This window comes from Geotrypetes seraphini, chromosome 3 (genome assembly GCF_902459505.1).
Source record: "Geotrypetes seraphini chromosome 3, aGeoSer1.1, whole genome shotgun sequence".
Taxonomy (NCBI): Eukaryota; Metazoa; Chordata; class Amphibia; order Gymnophiona; family Dermophiidae; genus Geotrypetes; species Geotrypetes seraphini.
In genome coordinates this window covers 87,951,838-87,970,963 of record NC_047086.1, presented here as the reverse complement: position 1 = coordinate 87,970,963, position 19,126 = coordinate 87,951,838, and the positions used below count along the sequence as shown (strand labels likewise).

The window sequence follows — 19,126 nt, the reverse complement described above, 5'->3', positions numbered from 1 at the left end:
AAGACCTTGGAAAGGTTGGTTGGGAAGTCAGAGTCAGTAGCAAAACCACAGGTGGGCCTTTACTGCTCTACATGCTCAAGTCATAAGTGACTTGAGCATGTAGAGCAGTATTTTAGATGCTCATAAATTTGCCAGTGATTAAATGTGCATAAAAGTAGGTACTCGGCAAATGTAGTACCTCCTTTTATGTAATATACTGTATGCATTCCACTTTGGCTTCAGGCCCACCTAGCAGCATAGAGAAACATTGAGTATGACGGCAGAAAAGGGCCGACGGCCCAACAAGTCTACCCACTCAAGAACCCTCCCTCCTCGAGAATCCATCTTTTAAGCATTCCTCTGGAGCGACCCCACCAGATGGTCCCATGGTCCCTTGAAGTCGAGCGTGGTACTAGCCTCAACTACCTGACGTGGAAGACCATTCCATCGATCAATTACCCTTTCGGTGAAGAAGTATTTCCTGGTGTCCCCATGAAATTTTCCCCCCCTGAGTTTTAGCAGGTGCCCTCTTGTCACCGTGGGACCCTTAGGATAAAAGATTTATTCCTCCACCTCAATGCGGCCCATGACATATTTGAATGTTTCTATCATGTTCCCCCTTTCTCTGTGCTCTTCGAGAGAATATAAACACAGCTTGTTCAGATGTTCTTTGTATGGGAGATCCTTGAGTCCTGAAACCATCCTAGTGGCCATTCGCTGAATCGACTCCATTCTCTTCACATCCTTTTGATAATGTGGCCTCCAAAACTGAACACAGTACTCCAGGTGAGGTCTCACCATGGATCTGTATAACGGCAGTATAACTTCAGGCTTTTGGCTGATAAAGCTTCTTCTAAAGCATCCCAGCATTTGTCTAGCCTTTGCTGACGCTTTCTCCACCTGATTGGCACCTTTCATATCATCCCGGATGATTACTCCCAAGTCCCGTTCTGCTGCAGCTCTTGTTAGGTTTTCACCATTCAGGATGTATGTTCTGCATGGATTTCAGTTACCAAGGTGCATTACCTTACATTTTTTGGCATTAAAATTCAGTTAATGTATATAAACAACCTAGAAAAAGAGAGAAAAAAAATTAATATACAAATAAGAAGGGCAAAAACTAGTCGAATCAAAAATAAGCCCCTCACATTCAATAACATCAAAATAATATAATAATAAAAATGGAAAATCAAAAAAGTGCAAATGTCAGAAATAGACTTATAAACAATTTACAAAACTTTATTCATTTAAAAAATATTATAATATGAAAAGTATCATCAACTTAATAAGACTATTATAAAATCAGTATAAAGATATATAAAAGACTCAAGCCCCACTAGCAAAAAAATGTAAGCTTCATGATCATGAATGAAAAAGGGATCCCAATAGCAAAAGTTTCCACCCTTTAAACACTTTTAAATCTAGAAAATATCATCTATATAAACCAAGAAGAGTGCTCAGAAGCAAAAGCATCAATAGTAGAATGAATAGATACAATTTTAAATGTATAAAACAAACATGTATGGTAGCATAACAGCTTAAAAGATGCAAAAACGATTACATTCAATAACAGTTACAGACAAAGCAAACACAGGCAAAAAAAGCACATAAAAGGGTCACCTGACAATCAAGTGAAAATATCGTGCAAAAACTAAAGAGTTCAATCAAGTAAAAAGTGAGAACAAGTTCAGGCAAAATCCGAACAAAAATAAAATTTAAAGCAAATGTCCTGAAAGCAAAGCAAGTCCAAAAAAAAGAACCAAAGAAAGAAACAAAGTCCTTAGAATCCTAGGACTGAAAATCCTGTATATTAAAGTCTTTGACGTAAGGTAAGGGACCACCACGGATACACCAGACGTTTGCGTGGTGACGGCGAGTCTTTTCTCTGATGAGCCGTGGTTCGACTTTCTGCCCGTGGTGTTTCTTCCTTTTGAAAAAGAAAGCTTGAAACATGGCCTGTGTCAAGGAAGGAGGAAGAATGAGTTAAGAAGAATGTTCATGACTGATTTAGAATTGCCCCTCTTGCTCGTGGGCTTCTTGACTGTGAACTTCTGGTGTATACATGGTGGTCCCTTACCTTACGTCAAAGACTTTAGTATACAGGATTTTCAGTCCTAGGATTCTAAGGACTTTGTTTCTTTCTTTGGTTCTTTTTTTTGGACTTGCTTTGCTTTCAGGACATTTGCTTTAAATTTTATTTTTGTTCGGATTTTGCCTGAACTTGTTCTCACTTTTTACTTGATTGAACTCTTTATTTTTTGCACGATATTTTCACTTGATTGTCAGGTGACCCTTTTATGTGCTTTTTTTGCCTGTGTTTGCTTTGTCTGTAACTGTTATTGAATATAATCATTTTTGCATCTTTTAAGCTGTTATGCTACCATACATGTTTGTTTTATACATTTAAAATTGTATATATTCATTCTACTATTGATGCTTTTGCTTCTGAGCACTCTTCTTGGTTTATATAGATGATATTTTCTAGATTTAAAAGTATTTAAAGGGTGGAAACTTTTGCTATTGGGATCCCTTTTTCATTCATGATCATGAAGCTTACATTTTTTTGCTAGTGGGGCTTGAGTCTTTTATATATCTTTATACTGATTTTATAATAGTCTTATTAAGTTAATGATACTTTTCATATTATAATATTTTTGAAATGAATAAAGTTTTGTAAATTGTTTATGTCTATATCTGACATTTACACTTTTTTGCTTTTCCATTTTTATTATTATATTATTTTGACGTTATTGAATGTGAGGGGCTTATTTTTGATTAAAATTCAGTTGCCAAGTACTGGACCATTGTTTTAGTAAAAGTAGGTCCTGTTCCATGGTGCCGGGCATAGTTGTGCCGTTAGGTCTGCCGCGCTGCCCACAACGTTGCATAGTTTAGTGTCATCAGCGAATAATGTAATTTTGCCTCAAAGTCCCTGAGGCAGATCCCTTACAAAGATATTGAATAGTACTGGGCCCAAGACCGAGCCCTCTGGTACTCCACTGGTCATTTCCGACGTGTTTGAGGAAGTACCGTTCACCTTTGAAGTCTGCCACTAAGCCAGTCTTCTACCCATGCTGTTAGTGTTTCTCCAAGGCCCATCGCGTTCATCTTGTTCAATAACCTCCGGTGTGGGACACTATCAAAAGCCTTACTGAAGTCTAAATACACGATGTCCAGGGACTCTCCCTTACCCCGTTTTTTTGCCACCCAGTCAAAGAAGTTTATCAGATTGGATTGACAAGACCTTCCCTTAGTAAAGCCATGTTGGTGGGGATCCCTTAGTCTTTCATCATCCAGATATGTGTCCAATCTGTTTTTGATCAACATTTCCATAAGTTTACATACTATTGATGTGAGACTCACTGGTCTGTAATTTTCAGCCTCTGGAGCGGAATAACATTGGCAGTTTTCCAGTCCAAGGGTACTTTTCCCTTGCTTAGGGAAAGATTAAAAAGCTCGGCTAACGGTTCTGCTAGGACATCTCTCAATTCCCGAAGTACTCTGGGGTGTAGATTATCTGGGCCCACAGCTTTGTTCACTTTTAGCTTTGATAGCTCATGGTAGACATTGCCCGCGGTAAATGCAAAGTCCCGGAATGGGTCCTCCGAGCACCCCTTTGTCTGTAGCTGAGGTCCGGATCCTGGCGCTTCATGGGTGAAGACTGAGCAGAAGTAGTTATTAAGTAGTTCTGCTTTGTCTACGCAGCAGCACATCTATGAAGTAGTTGGTGCAGATCCCCAAGCCCTACCAGCTAAAAACTTCTGAAACCTCTCACTTCTGTATTTCCTTAAACAGCATATCTTTACTGGCAGCAAGTAGCATGACTGGTTCACACTGCCCATGCCAGCTCAACAGCCTTCCTTCTGATGTACTCTGCATTTGCGGAAACAGGAAGTTGCTCAGAAGGCTGTGGGGCTGGCTTGAGCAGCGCTGCCAGAGAAGATCTGCTTTCTAAAAGGTTTACAGTGGTAGCAGGGGGCTTGAGACACCCGATTGCTGGGGGGAGGCTGGATCGCCCAGACAGGAGAGGGAGATATCTGCCCTCCCAACTTGAATCCAAAATTAAGTGTCCTTCCCTTGTTTAAAAGCAGACTGAAAACTCACCTTTTTAATATAGCCTTCATTCCTTAACCTTACTCTTGTGCCCTCCAACTCCGCCAGCTGATTAACCGTTCCCCTTAACTGTATCCATGACATCTTGTTTGTATGTCTTGGCTGTATAGATTGTAAGCTTTTTCGAGCAGGGACTGTTTTCTTCTCTGTGCAGAGCTGCGTGTGTCTATAGTACGCCCCTGGTCTGATTTATCCTTTTTTCTACATGTCAGCAAATTTGCTTTCTCTGTTGAATAGTGAGCTGAATTATTTACATAAGAGGGATCAGTTTACACAGTTGAGGTTTACCATATTTTCATTTAGTTTTAGATTCTTAAGCAACTCAGAGCTGACCTGTAACTGAAAAGATTTTGCTTATTCAAATGTACCGACTAGAAAGTAATGGGAAACCAAGATGTGACTGGAACTATCATGTTGAAGGCTCTACAAATTTCTTTAATGTAAAGTGAGCCGAGATGGGCGACTAACATACATCACTATCGCTCTAAATGTAACGATGTCACTAATCCAGTTGCAATCTTGCCAGGCTGGAGAACTATGATATACAGTCTGCTAATCAGAACTTCTTAAGTCTATTAGGATCAAAGGATATAACCAGCTGTGTTCTTGTCATATAACATTCTAGCACATTTTTACAGTTCAGCAAGTGTAAGGCCTGTTTCACCTTTGTGTATGATACCATGGAAAGGAAGGGGGAAGCACTAAAGATGAGATCAAAGGATTCTCATATTGTGGGCGAAACGCAGTTAGGGAGAATGAGAGATGAGTGATTAAAGCTTACATATTCTTGGGTCTATGTTACTGTTATAATTTCATATGTTCAAATAAACTATATTATGTAATCTAGACATGTCAGACAGAGCTTATTTACAAAATCACAGAATTTTGAGAAGAAAGATAAGATTTCAGAAAACCTTTTAAATATGTTTTCTATAATATAATTTCTTCTCCACAGCATTCTCAAAACAAGCCGTTACCAATTAAATTATTGAAATATAATATTCATTTAAAACTTATTAATTTCACAACACCAAAAGCCAGGTGCATGTAATTCTCCATTTTTCAGAGTAACTCCCTCTCTCTTACGGTTCCACACTACATCTGGGTTTTACAGCAAGTTCTCACTTCATGTGGCAAACAGCAATAACAGGTTTGCACAGATCTGGTTTTAACCCTTTTACTTTATTCTTTTTGACATGGTTTCTTTGGTAAATGGTCTATTTAACCTCCTAATGAGCATCCAGCAACCGTGCAATTAAGATCAGTGAACAGATAATTGGGTGAATAATCTTCCTTTAATCACAGTAAAGGGGAATTCATGAGACATATTGGCTATTAGCAGCATGGAAGAATGAGCATTCCCCAGCATATTCTTGAACTGTCCAATTCTAGCCTACACTCATATGGTTTTCTGAAAGATCCATTACTGAAGCTCCTCTCCTGCTAGAGTTTTTCTCTGTCTCTTGCTGTTAGTAGACAGAAGATACTGAAAAACTTCAGAACTCCTCCCACTGGGAGAGAAAAATTATCACTGGAAGGACTAGTTATTTTGAATGTCCTCAAAAAAGATAAAAGTATTAGGCCTCATAGATGATGATGCCTTGAGTTGCCTGGCTTTGCTCGAGACACTGGTGCTAGTGTTTTCTCTGCTTACATAACTGCCATGAAGCAGCAGCCTTTAAGTAAGAGACTTTATATCAACAAAAAGATTCTCTTCAATGTGAATAATGTCTGCAGTCAGAGGGCCATGTGATCTAGGAATATTTTGAGACTTAAGGCTATAAAAATATCTGTGTCTTTATTACATAATAAATCAATTAATTAATTTGGGTTTATATCCCGTCCTCCCAGAAGAGCTCAGAATGGGTTACAAGTTTACATATATAATAAAACATAACAGGGTATAGTAACATAGAGCATGACAGTACATTTTAGTTCATGACATGATAGGACAATACATAGGGTAGCATGATAGTACTCAAAAGCATGGAATCACTTAATAGGATATGACAGAACAAGACCTCATACAGCTTTGGGTAGTGGTGTTATGAGTTTGGTATGACTGTAGGTAGAACAACCCCTACATGACATTGCGGTAACTAATAGAGCTTCACAGCACATCGTGGTACAGCAATACATAACATTATCATTCATTCATTATGTTATGCGCAGTTATCTTCTATGCAAAACACTTCTCTGCATTTTACTGCTGTGTTTTCTGGGGCATCTATATATATTTTGAAAGAGCCTAAAAACTTCAAACTCTAGTAATTTTTCTCTCCAACTGCGAAGTGAAAGTCTTTAGCTATTTTCCAAAATGAAGATCAGATACATGAGATCTTCCAGGAGTGAAATACTTCTGGACAAAGCTGAAGAAGAATCAAAGGGAATACCTACATATGGTAGGCAGTTTGGTTTTGCTATATTTTGTATTGCACTTACTACAGTACATAAGGCAAGGTTAGCTGTATAAATGCAGGCTGAAGAAAACTCAAGACAAAATGATAAAAAAAATCTGGCTAACTAAAATTCAAAGATCAACAATTTCTGTGAGAAGAATAGTAAATTGTGCAGATTACTTAGTGCAAGCTCACAAGGCCACTTAGTGCAAGCTCCTATTCTATCAAAACAACTGATGATATACTGTTAGTCACAATACAATCACAACAATGCTAAGTGGAAACTTTCAGAGAATTCTAGAATACACATGTAATCTGCTGCTGAAAAACTGTCAGAAATGAAATAAAACTAAAACTTTTGAGTTATCATTGCACTACAAGAAGCAAACTGAGGCTCAGACCTATGAGGTACAGAAACCAGTTTAAGCAGCTGCCAAAATATGTCAACGCTGACGCTGTTTGCAGATGCACACATTTGCAGCGCTTTGGATTTGATACTAGATAGTCTGCAAGCTAATTTTCACAAAATGAGAGCTATCCTTTTCAGTTTTCTCCAGTACATTGGCGCCATCTACTGGATTACAAGCACACCCCTGAGGAATGCTATTTCTAAAAGCCGAAACATGGACCATGCTGGGGTCCAATATAAAAAGGATCAAAGACTCTCTAATAGGCTTGCAAATGTTTAATATGTTTTTAATAAATTGATTTTTCTCGAGGCTGATGTGCAGTGTCCCTTCACCACTTTTTCTTGGTTTCTGCATGACATAGTCAGTCAGCCCCAGCTAAGTCTAGCAGCTAGGTTGACATGTTATTTAGGCAGGTCTATTTTTGGCAGATATGACTTAAGACAGTCAGCTGATGAATATCGGCTTGGCCTGCTATGTCTACTGCGTCTGAACTTAGGCTGGAAATTGAATGCAGGTGGATGGATATGGCCCCAGCACTGAATTCCAGGTTTGCTGCTGACCATGGGAGGTAGCTGAGCTGCCTTCCGCTAAATATCAGCCCCAATGATTTTTTATAAGGCAGCCACTCACCAGTAACTTTGTGAAGGAAAACTTATTGCTTTTCTAGGATTACCTCGCACATCTGAAGCTGGAAAAATCTCCTTTCTTTCTCCATCTCTTCTGCAATTTCAGCCCCACTAATCTCAGTCCGGATCATTCCATGGAGCTTTGCATGTTCTTTCTTCTCTTTTTCTATTTTTGTACTAAAAATAAAAGGAAAATATCTACTTTGCCATTTGTCAACCACTAAAATCTCATAATGCTGTTAATATAAACAGTTCTGTGTAGTCATGTGAAAGATACTTGTATCACAGGGTGCCTAGGCTTGTTAAGGCATATATACTTTATCTATGTGAAGCTTATACCATTTAAAAATAAGTATGCTTTTTGTTTGCACATAAAAATTATCTGAAAATTTGATGATACCTAACCAGCACTATAGTTAGAAACTTAGGTGGTGGAGGGATTATAATAAAGAAGAAACCAGAAAAACAAAGCGGTGGCAAACCAAGTCAAATCGAAAATGCAAGGCGTGGAAAAGCCACAAATAACCAGCATGAGAGCAGAAGTCCAAAATGAAGTCACTTTATTCAAAACACTATATAAAAAAATGAAACAGCAAAATCCAGATGAATGGATGCCCTAGTGTTTTTAATAAAGTGACTTCATTTTGAACTCCTGCTCTCATCCTGGTTATTTGTGGCTTTTCCACCTCTTGCATTTTGGATTATATATATAGAGCCACATAGGTATAGGCAGCAAGTACATACATAAATTACATTCTGGTCATTTACGTGTATGTGTGAACACATACAAAAACAAATAATCCAACTAAATGCTATTGTGCAAATTTTACAGGTTGATGTTCACATGGGCAGGGCACACAATTACATGTATTAATTATAGAATATTTTAATTTATGTATGATTATTGGCAATCTAGGTGTGAACATTTACACCAACTCTATAGTTAGTTATACTATAACCCGCTTAGAACTGTAAGCATCCCCTAAATTGTAACTTCCTGGAAACGTCCAGTTACCTTATACTGTAATCCGCTTAGAACTGCAAGGTACAGGCGGAATATAAGTCACTAATGTAATGTATAAGTAATCACACATAAAATATATATATTTGACCTCCTATTATGCTAGCTTTTTTTAAAGCAGTAATTTTCAACCAAGGTATCCTGACACACTGGTGTGTTGCAAAGACCCAGGAGGTGCGACATGGTGCTGGAGAAAGTATAGCAACAGCTTTGATGGCAACAGCAGGAAGCAGAGCTTCAACAGTCTTCTCTAATTTGCACTGAGCTGTGCTCCTTCCTAAGGTCAAGAAAGCACGGGGCACTTATTTTAGTTTCAGCTCCAGTGGCATTCTAAGCAGGAAGTAAAAGCCTGGTATGTGCAACATTTTTCTGACAACCCAGGGAAGGAGTGTAACTCATAGCAAAGTAAGTAAGACTGTTGGGGCTTGTTTGGCTTTAACTTCTAGTGGAAAGGTTATGTTTTCCACTGCATCCTCTTCTCAGAACAGCTGCTCTGCTACCACCTTGGAAAAAGAAATGGCACTTGTAGGGAGATGCTGAGCTGCAGAGGAGAGAGGGCAAGCAAGAGGGGGCGGGGAGGCGCTGATGGGAAAGGGGGGAGCGAGAGATGCTGGGCTACAAGTGTAGGGTGAGAGAGAGAAAGAGTGGTCAGGGAAATACTGGGCATGGTAGAACCATGTGGGAGAAGCCATGGGGGGGGGGGGAGAATTTGAAGGAGATAAGTGAGAGAAGAACTGTGAATACAGAAGATAGAAGTGTGATAATAGGGGGCAGGTGAAAGATATAAGGGAAGGAAGGATTAGGTTCTTACCTCAATAATCCTCTTTCCTGTAGAACAGCATACGATTCCTTACGGGGGTTAAGCACCCAATTCGCAAATTGCTTGCAGAAGACATCAATCATTTTCTTCTCTCCACCCCCTTGTGTCTCTGGGCAGCGCTCCCTCTCCTCAGTCCATATCAAGTGAGAAATCCTAGGAGAGGAAATGCAAACAAGGGGAGTGGCTTGGGGAACTCACCAATCAGATAAACAAAAGTTAATAAAACAACAAACCATCAAGGCAACAAACAACAATGTGCTGATATCGATCTCTGCTCTAATATGCTGGTATTCGAAGGACTCTCTTTCTCTTACTTCACTGCCTCAAGTCAAACCTATAGATACTCTCTTCCCAGCCTAGAAGCCAACACAGGCATAACAGACATCTAACAGGGCGGGAAGTAAGGAATCATATACTGTTTTACAGGAAAGAGGATAATGAAGTTTAGAACCTAATCCTTTCTTCCTGTGCAAACAGCATACGATTCATTACGGATTAGATGTACCAAAGCAGTCCCTAGAGTCTAGGGCAGAACAGATAAGCCTGCAACTGGCACAGAGGACCCAAAAGCCACTGCCATCATGTCCACTCTGTTAAATTTTGTAAAGGTATGCACATTAGACCATGTAGCTGCTCTACAAATTTCATCGGGCAGTATTGCCCTAGCCTCTGCCCAGGAAGAAGCCACACTTCTAATAGAGTGAGCTTTCATGGCAATTGGCAACTGTTTTCCACAGCCAATGTATGCTGAGGAAATAGCCATGTGGATCTATTGGAAAATGGAAGTTTTAGAGACTAGTCTTCCCCGACGGCTAGAACTGGTCAAGACAAATAGGTGAACTGAGAGAAGAACTAATTTGTCACCTCAAGATAATGACGAACAACTCTCCTGACAGCCAGCAACTTCAAAATTTTGTCCCGTTTCTTCTTGCCTGTAGACTGCCTTTAGCCGCTCTTCTTGGTTGACATGAAACACCGAAACCACTTTGGCAGAAAGGAAGGCACGGTGCATAAGGACACCCCTGCCTCTGTGAATCTGAGGAAAGGCTCTCTGCAAGATAACGCCTGCAGTTCCAAAACCCTTATAGCAGATATGATCGTGAATAAGAAGACTATCTTCACAGTAAGATTTATGAGAGATACCTCCGATGGCAGTTCATACGATGCTATAGCAAGAGCCCGTTAACACAATGTTGAGATTCTATGCAGGAACTGGCTGTTGTACTGGAGGGCGGAGCCTCAAAGCTCCCTTCAAGAACCTAGAAACTTGAGGATGAGAGGCCAAAGATCTTCTCTCCACTTAAGCTCTGAAACGTGAAAGCCCGGCTATTTGAACCTTGAGAGATCCTACCGCCAGGTCCTTTTCTAAACCTTCCTGCAGAACCTTGGAAATTGAAGCCCATAAGGGGTCTAACTGCTTCTCTTTATACCAGTGCCTAAAGAGTGATCACATTTTTGCATATGCGCTGGCTTCTTCAATTGCAGAAGAGTTCTGATAACCCTATCCAAATATCCTGCTCATGCTAATGCTGCACGCTCAATAGCCATACCGTAAGACCAAAGCATACTGGATTTTCTAGGGTTATAGGCCACTAGGACAGAAGATCCTGGTGCAGTGGTAGTCTGAGACATTCCCGCTTCATCTGGACTAGATCCACATACCAAGGACAACGTGGCCAATCCAGTGTTACAAGGATTACCATACTTTTATAGGCTGCTATCCTTCGAAGGACCCAGCCTATTGTTGGCCATGGAGGTAACACATACAATAGTGCTGTCACTGGCCATGGTTGTACCAGAACATGGTTGTTGCTTTCTGGCTCGGACCTTCAAATGAAAAAGCGAAGGGCTTTCTTGTTGATTGCTGAGGCCATGAGATCGAATGTCGGCCACCCCCAGCATTTCACAATGCAATTGAATGCTCTCTGTATCAAGAACCATTTCCCCGGATGCAAGGTCTGTCGGCCAAGATAGTTTGGACATTGCCCACTCTTGTTACATGAACCATTGTGATGGCTTGTAGATGGGCTTCCACCCAGTGAAACAGTAATCGGGCCTCTACCTGCAATGAAACAATCTTGGCTCCCTTGTCTATTGACATATACCATGGCTGTGGCATTGTCGGAGAAGACTCTGACCAATTTGCCATGCAATCTCGCCTGGAAGAACTGCAGAGCTAACCAAAAGGCTCTCAACTTCAATCTGTTGATGGTGGGTTATAAATAATTTTTTAAAAATAAAAATAAATAAATTAGACAGAATAGAGTAGATTTTTTTAAGGGTAGATCTTTTTATGTCAACATGCCGTCATATCCTATGTTTAAGACATTTTTTTCTAGGGCTTTTTTGTTTTTCTCTCTCACTGGAACAATCCTCCTCCTTATCTAAGAGGCTGTAATACCTATTTAGTTTTTCGATAAAAATATTAAACTTTGTTATTTCAAACCTCATTAGTTCATTCTTTTTATTTTTTCCCCAACATTTTATCAGCAAAAACAACATTATACATATAAACAATAGTACTATAATACATCATAATAAGCTGCATAATTCCCGTACAGTATAATGAAGTCATGAAAGATTAGTGCTCAATTCCTTACAAAATTCATCTAAAAGGAGCCCAAGTCTTATTGAGGCTAGCTATATTATGTTTGAATGCTATTATTTCTTCATACTTTCTTAATACACAGAGAAGGTTCCACCATTCATAAAAGTTAAGCTTAGAGTTATCCTTCCAGTTACATACTATATGATGAACAGCTACTGCAATCATGAAATCAAATATTTTTTTGATTGATGTAGGCTAGGGGTGCCCACACTTTTTGGGCTTGCGAGCTACTTTTTAAATGACCAAGTCAAAATGATCTACCAACAATAAAATTAAAAAAAACCACAAAGCACACTGTACGCATAGAAACTGTTAATTATCATTCCTATTCCAGGGTTTTTCAAAGAGGTCAAAGCAGATGACTCTATGCACTATCACCTCAGTAACAACCATACAAAAATAGACAAATATACCCCCCTCCCTTTTTACTAAACCACGATAGCAGTTTTTTGCGCAGGGAGCTGTGCTGAATGCCCAGCGCTGCTCTCGACACTCATAGGCTCCCTGCGCTAAAAACCTCTATTGCAGTTTAGTAAAAGGGGACCTTAGTGTAAAATATAGACAGCAGATATAAATTCAGACACATTTTGATCACTAAATTTAAAATAAAATCATTTTTCCTATCATGTCTGGTGATTTCATGAGTCTCTGGTTGCACTTTCTTCTTCTGACTGTGCATACAATCTTTCTTCCCTTCTTTTAGCCTATATGCTTCCTCTCCTCCAGACCTCATTCCTTCCCCCAATTTTTCCTTCCTCTTCCCTGCCCTTTCTTTCTCTCTGCCTCCCTTTCTTTTTTTTCTGTTTCTTTTCTTTCCTTCTGTCTCCCTGCCTGCCCTTTTTCTTTCTTTCTCCCTGCCCTCCCCCAAGCCACTGCCACTGCCATTGCCATCAGGGACCAGGACCCAAACGCCACCAATAACAGGCCCCAAGCTCTCCCTGCTTCGGCCAACCAGCATTCCTCTCCCAGACGTCAATTCTGCCGTCTGGAAGAGGAAGGCTGATCAGCCCAAGATCGTGATCAACCTATTGGGGGAAATGCTGCTGGGTCCTGCCTTCGCGGAAACAAAAAGTAGACAGGACCCGGCAGGAAGAAGAACAAATGCTTCACTAACCTGTCTCCCGCATTAGCCCGTAGCGAACGCTTGCTTCAGGGCTCTCAACATGTGCGTGCCGGCTTCCCTTCTCCCCCCTCCCCCCCGGACATAACTTCCGTTTCGGAGAGAAGAGAAGCCGGCATGCACACGTTAGAGCCCGGAGCATAAGTTCGCTACGGGCTGAAATCTCCAAGCCGGTTTTTTTTTAATGTTCAGCAGCGGCAGATGACAGCTGGGCGGACCGCCCAGCTAAAAGGCCCTAGGGAGAACACTGGAGAGGAAGGCTGATCGGCCCGTAGATCAAGACGGCAACACGAGTCTATCACGGAGCCCGGGATGGGCTCCGCGATCGACTCACGTTGCCTTCCTGAGCTACTGGTCGATCGCGATCGACGTATTGGGCACCCCTGATGTAGGCAATGAGACATCTGGATTTGAGGAGCGCAATACAAAGGACTTATAAGATTTGCAGGTTAGGGCATGCAAATAGGAGATGCAAGAGGGTCCCAGGTTTCTGGCGACAAGACCAGCACAAGTCGGAAGGCGAATGCAACACCCTTGCAATTTTAGTAGGGGTCCAATAAGCTCTATGCATTATAAAATATGTAGATTGACATGTAGAGACCGACATTGTGGGTCTTGCTGAAAACAACCAAAATGTATTCCAATCTATTTCCCCAGGGTTTACATTCAAATCTTCCGACCAAATATCATCAAAGGAAAATTCCCTCTCACCCTCAAAATTCTCTTATGACTTTATACAATTTTGAAACTTTTTTCTTTTCTATCAATAATGATCCTATAAATTTAGAGAAATTAGATGTGTCCAAAGGTTCCCTACATATTGACAACATGGAATTAAGAATTTGTGAGGCCTCATTCCAATAATTAATGTCCACCTCCAGATTTTCCAAAACATCTAGTTCATTCTTAAAGATAAACTGTTGTATTATCCTTTTATAAGTTTTTCTGTAAACCACATTAAGCCCTATTTTGTTATAGTGAATTTTGCGATATAGAGATGAAATAGAATAGAACCAACAACACAAGTATATGAGGTTCATACAACAAACAATACCATTCCCTCAATAACACCACAGCATACATATACTCATGATAAGCATTACTGGGCTTCCCAGAGAAAATATGCAGCGACAATGTTCAAAAACCAAAGATCTAGCACCTAGGCCAACTTTCAAAGCCCAAAATCCCATGAGGTAGGAAAAAGCCTCAGAACTCCTCCCCCACCAGCCAATAATAAGACTATAAAGGTGGGAAACTGCACAGGGGTAAGTTACTTCATTGGCATAAAAAAACCTCCTCGAATGGGCTTACAGTATTTTCTCTAGGAAGCCCAGTAATGCTTATCATGAGTGTATGTATGCTGTGGTGTTTTTGAGGGAGTGGTATTGTTTGATAGAACAGAACCATGCCCTCTATGAGGGCAACCAATGCCCCTGCACTGGATGACCTTGCAATGACCCATTCCAGCCGTCTGTCTTCAGCATCACCCAAGACTCTATGCAGAGCAAGAGACCTCTGGATAATAACTTCTGCTGGAGCCATCACTGTAGATTCTGGCACACCTCCACCGTCCAGGCTATAACTGGAGAGAGTCCTTGAGGCGACCAATGTGCCAGCAGTGTGCTCTGAAGGGGATGCAGGTGGGCCCTTGCCCACAGAATCACCTCTATGGTCGCTACCATGGATCCTAGTACCTGCAAGTAATGCCATGCAGTAGGAGTTGGCCTCACCAAGATTTCCATAATCTGGTATTTGAGCTTCAGTTTGCGTGGCTACAGGAGAAAAATGCAGCCCTCTACTGTGTTGAACAGAACCCCCAAATGATCCAGACTATGGTTGGCTCCAAGTGGCTCTTTCTGAAATTTATAATCCACTCCAGATCCTGCAAGAGCTGGACTTCCTGAGACACAGTTCAGCGACATTCCATTGCAGCTGGTATTCTGATCAACCAATCATCCAAACACAACTGAACCTGTATGCCTGCTCTGCATAGATACACTGTTGCAACTACCATTACCTTGGTGCAGGTGCGAGGTGAAGTAGCCAAACCAAATAGTAGCTCCAAGAACTAAAAATGGCTCCAAACCTCTGTCTAGAGCCCTGAAAGGCCCTTTGAGATGAGGAATCAGCTGACCCATAAGACTGTTTTTTGTAACTGCAAAAGGAACCACGACTGGAACTACCAGAACTTCATGGTTTACTGTCCAGTCTGATCCTTAAAAGGGAGCTTGCTCAAAGTGGCCTTACATACTGAATCTCCCACCCACTGTCTGATCCAGAGTATTCTGCAGGCAGAAACTGAATAAGTTGACACTTTACTAATTACTCTGAGCATGTCATAAATGGTGGCCACCACATAGTCCACCCCATCCAGTATCATGGGGTGGGGGAGCAACCCTACCCCCCCGTGGCAAGAAGCTGTTGAAGCATCTTATGGCATGCCCGTACCACAAAGGAAGCCACAGATTTAAGGCCAATGCCTCAAACTAGCTTTTACAGATTAAGTCCAGCTTGCAATCCTGCATATCCTTCAGGACCACTCCCCCTTCATTAAGCACAAGTTCTCTTAGTAACTTGTACCACCAGAGAATCCACCTTAGGCGTGATAACAATTGATGAAAATCAGAAGCCATGGGATATAATTTCATAATTGCCTTAGCTGGTGAATCCCAATGCTCTGTTATCATCCTAGTAATCTCTGGATGTGAAGGAAAACATGCGCACTGATGCTTAGCAGCAAGAGCTGAGCACCAGCACTTTGCGGGGACTCTAGATCCAACTCCTGCAAAGATACTGTAATAAGCTCAGTGAGATCCACCGGTCTAAATAGTCAGATCCTCTCCCTGGTCTAGGGCTATCACTAACTCCTAGTCACCTGCCCCAAACCGAGACCCAGATTCCTCCAAGGAGGACGCAAGATGGGTGCTTCAGTTGTCCCAGTCTTTTTCTAACTGGACCTCCAATTCCTGCAATTCTAATGACTGACAAAAGGCCTCGTTCTAAAGAGAAAACGCCTCTGATCACTGACCAGCTGGCTCATAGACAGAGCAGACAACACTTTGTGCTTCTAGTAAGCTGCATACAAAGACAAAATCAGGGTCAAAGACCTGACCTGGAACCTCCAAGACTAGCTCAGAAGCAATTTCTCCATTCCTCTTGAAACGATTCTTTTCAATTTTTGGCCCTTACATCCTAGACTTGGTCAGAACAAGTCTAGCCTCAGGAACCTTACCCAAAACATAGAAAGAATCAATTAATTACCCAAAGATCAAAAACTACAAAATTAGTATCCAGGAAGTTTCAAATTACCAGCCAATAGCTAACATACCCTTTTTAGCTAAGCTCACTGAAAAAATTGTTTTACACCAAATTGCAGACTTCACTAAAAAAAACCAAAGTTTTACAACCTAACCACACAGGTTTCCATCAGTATTATTCTACAGAACTCTCACTGATACGCCTGCCCACAAAGATACTCTATCACCTTGATCACCACCAGTCAGTTCTGCTCATCTCTTTGGATCTTTCTTCAGCGTTCGACACCATCGACCATAAGCTTTTATTATCACATCTTCAGGAAATTGGAATCACAGATCAAGTTATGGACTGGTTCTCCTCTTTTTTCGCAGAAAGGTCTTCAAAGGTAGTCTTTAACACAGCATCTTCTGAATCCTTCATAAACAAACATGGCATCCCACAAGGCTCGATCTTATCACCATTACTTTTCAAAATCTTTATAGCACCTCTTTTAACTCTAGGTCGGTCCATTGGTTTCACAATGTTTGTATATGCCAACGATGGCCAATTAATCCATCCGAACGACTTTAATAATCCAGATGAAATAACAATCAGAAACTGGAGAAAGTTAAATTATGGTTAGACACGAACATGTTGTCCCTTAATATCCAAATTAATGATCTTAAAATCCAAATTAATGATCTTTCCTATCAAAGAAGGATTATCAATTCAGGCTCCCCTTATAATCAAATCTCTACCAATCAAAGTTGTAACCATGTTAAAGTTGTTAGGTTTTACCCTTGATAGCAAGTTCACATACCATGCTCATATCAGTACAGTTGTTCAGAATTGCTTTCACCAACATAAGAATAATCTGCTCTCTCTCCAAATTACTTGAACCCTCTTCTCTAAATACCCTGATCCACTCTACAAAGGCATAACAAAAAAAGAAATAAGGCGCATTCAGATAGGACCCAAAACAGAAAACATAAAAAACTGGATAAAAACAGAAAAACTTGACTGCCTGTTCCTCACTGAAACCTGGTTAACCTCAGACACAGACCCAAGAATAAAAGAAGTATGCCCGCCAGGATACAAAATAACAGTAACCTGCAGAGAAAAAAAAAGAGGAGGAGGACTAGCAATAATAATCAAGAATTCCCTAACTCTAAACATACTTGAAAAAACATCCACCCCGCAAATGGATCTCCTAGCGTGTCATCTCACAAACCCAACACTAAAAAACTCACTAAACTGCTTGCTCTGCTACATAACACCAGGAAACTGGACCACAGTGAGACATGAATTTGAAAACTTCATCTACCAAAACTCATTAACAGCAGAATATAACCTCATCCTAGGAGACCTAAACCTACACCTAGAAGACACAACCTCCACACCAGCAAATAACTGTCTATCCTTCCTCAAAGCCTTATCCTTCCAGATCCTAAACCCACAAACCACCCATGAAAAAGGTCATCAACTGGACATTGCTGCATTCATGACTCACCAACCATCCAATCCAGCAATCCAAACTCCTAACGGAACATGGTCCCCATCCCTATGGTCAGACCACTACACATACAACTTCAACATCAACTGGACCATGACCAAACACACACCCCAATCAAAAAAAACCACATATACCACACGCAAACATATCGACCCAACCATCTTTTGGTCAAAGGTAGACGAAACTATACAAGACTACGACCCAAAAAACTTCATCTCCCACTGGAAAAATGTGTCCACCAACATCCTTGATGATCTGGCCCCCCTACAAACCAAAACCAGAACCAGCAGGAAATCAGACCAATGGTTTGATAACGAATTACTCCAACTCAAAAGACAGTGTAGAAGATTAGAAAGAAAATGGAGAAAAAAGAACCAAGATCAAACAAAAACCGAATGGAAAAAAATCAACAAACAATACAAAAATCAACTAAGGGATAAGAGGAAAAGCTACTATACTAACCTCATAGGCACGGAAACCCAAGACTCCAAAAAAATATTCCAAATCCTGAAAGAATTAACAGACACCAAACCATACACAACCACCACGAATACTCCTCCACCTTCACCCACCCTCCTAGCAGAACACTTCAAGAACAAAATTACCAACACCAGAACCACTCTCATCCTTAACCCATCCCATCAAAGCCCAATCACAATCCACCCTCCAGGAAAAGAGGCAACGGCAGCAGACAGAATTTGGACTCAATTCCCCAACATACAATGGTCAGAATTCAACAAATTCTACAAAAAATACAGCCATGCCTCCTGTGACCTCAACCATTGCCCCTCATATCTCCTTACCACCTCCAGTGTAAAATTCCGCACCACAATTCTTCAATGGATTCAATTCACGCTCACAGAAGGCACATTCCCTGCTGACCTCAGCGAAATCGTCATCACCCCAATCCAAAAAGATCCAAAAGCACCACAAAACCACCCATCTAACTTTAGACCTATAGCCTCAATTCCGCTATATGTCAAAATTATAGAAGGCCTAGTAGCCAAACTCCTCACCAATTACATAGATGACCACAACCTACTCCACCCCATGCAATCAGGCTTCAGAACAAACTTCAGTACAGAGACACTACTAGGCTCCCTTATGGATACCGTCAGACAACACCTTAGCACAGGGAAAAAAATGCTTCTCATACAACTGGACTTAACTGCGGCATTCGACTTAGTGGATCACAACATCCTTCTACAGATCTTAGACGCAATAGGCATCTCAGATAAAGTATACTCTTGGTTTGAAGGATTCCTAAAACTCAGAACCTA

At 40.9% G+C, this 19,126-nt stretch overlaps 1 protein-coding gene across 9 annotated transcripts in view; it reads right to left on the bottom strand.

Moving 5' to 3' along the window:
• ASAP2 (ArfGAP with SH3 domain, ankyrin repeat and PH domain 2) overlaps nucleotides 1-19,126 on the bottom strand; it is a 317,096-nt gene that overhangs the window by 188,160 nt on the left and 109,810 nt on the right. For 6 of the 9 annotated variants that reach the window (XM_033936956.1, XM_033936958.1, XM_033936962.1 and 3 more), the window contains 2 exons: nucleotides 9,360-9,521; nucleotides 7,575-7,704 (listed from right to left, as the gene is read on the bottom strand). In XM_033936956.1, the coding sequence (XP_033792847.1) occupies nucleotides 7,575-7,704; nucleotides 9,360-9,521 (292 nt within the window). The remainder of the gene's footprint in view (nucleotides 1-7,574; nucleotides 7,705-9,359; nucleotides 9,522-19,126) is intronic. The other 3 variants (XM_033936960.1, XM_033936961.1, XM_033936964.1) reach the window with 1 other exon arrangement.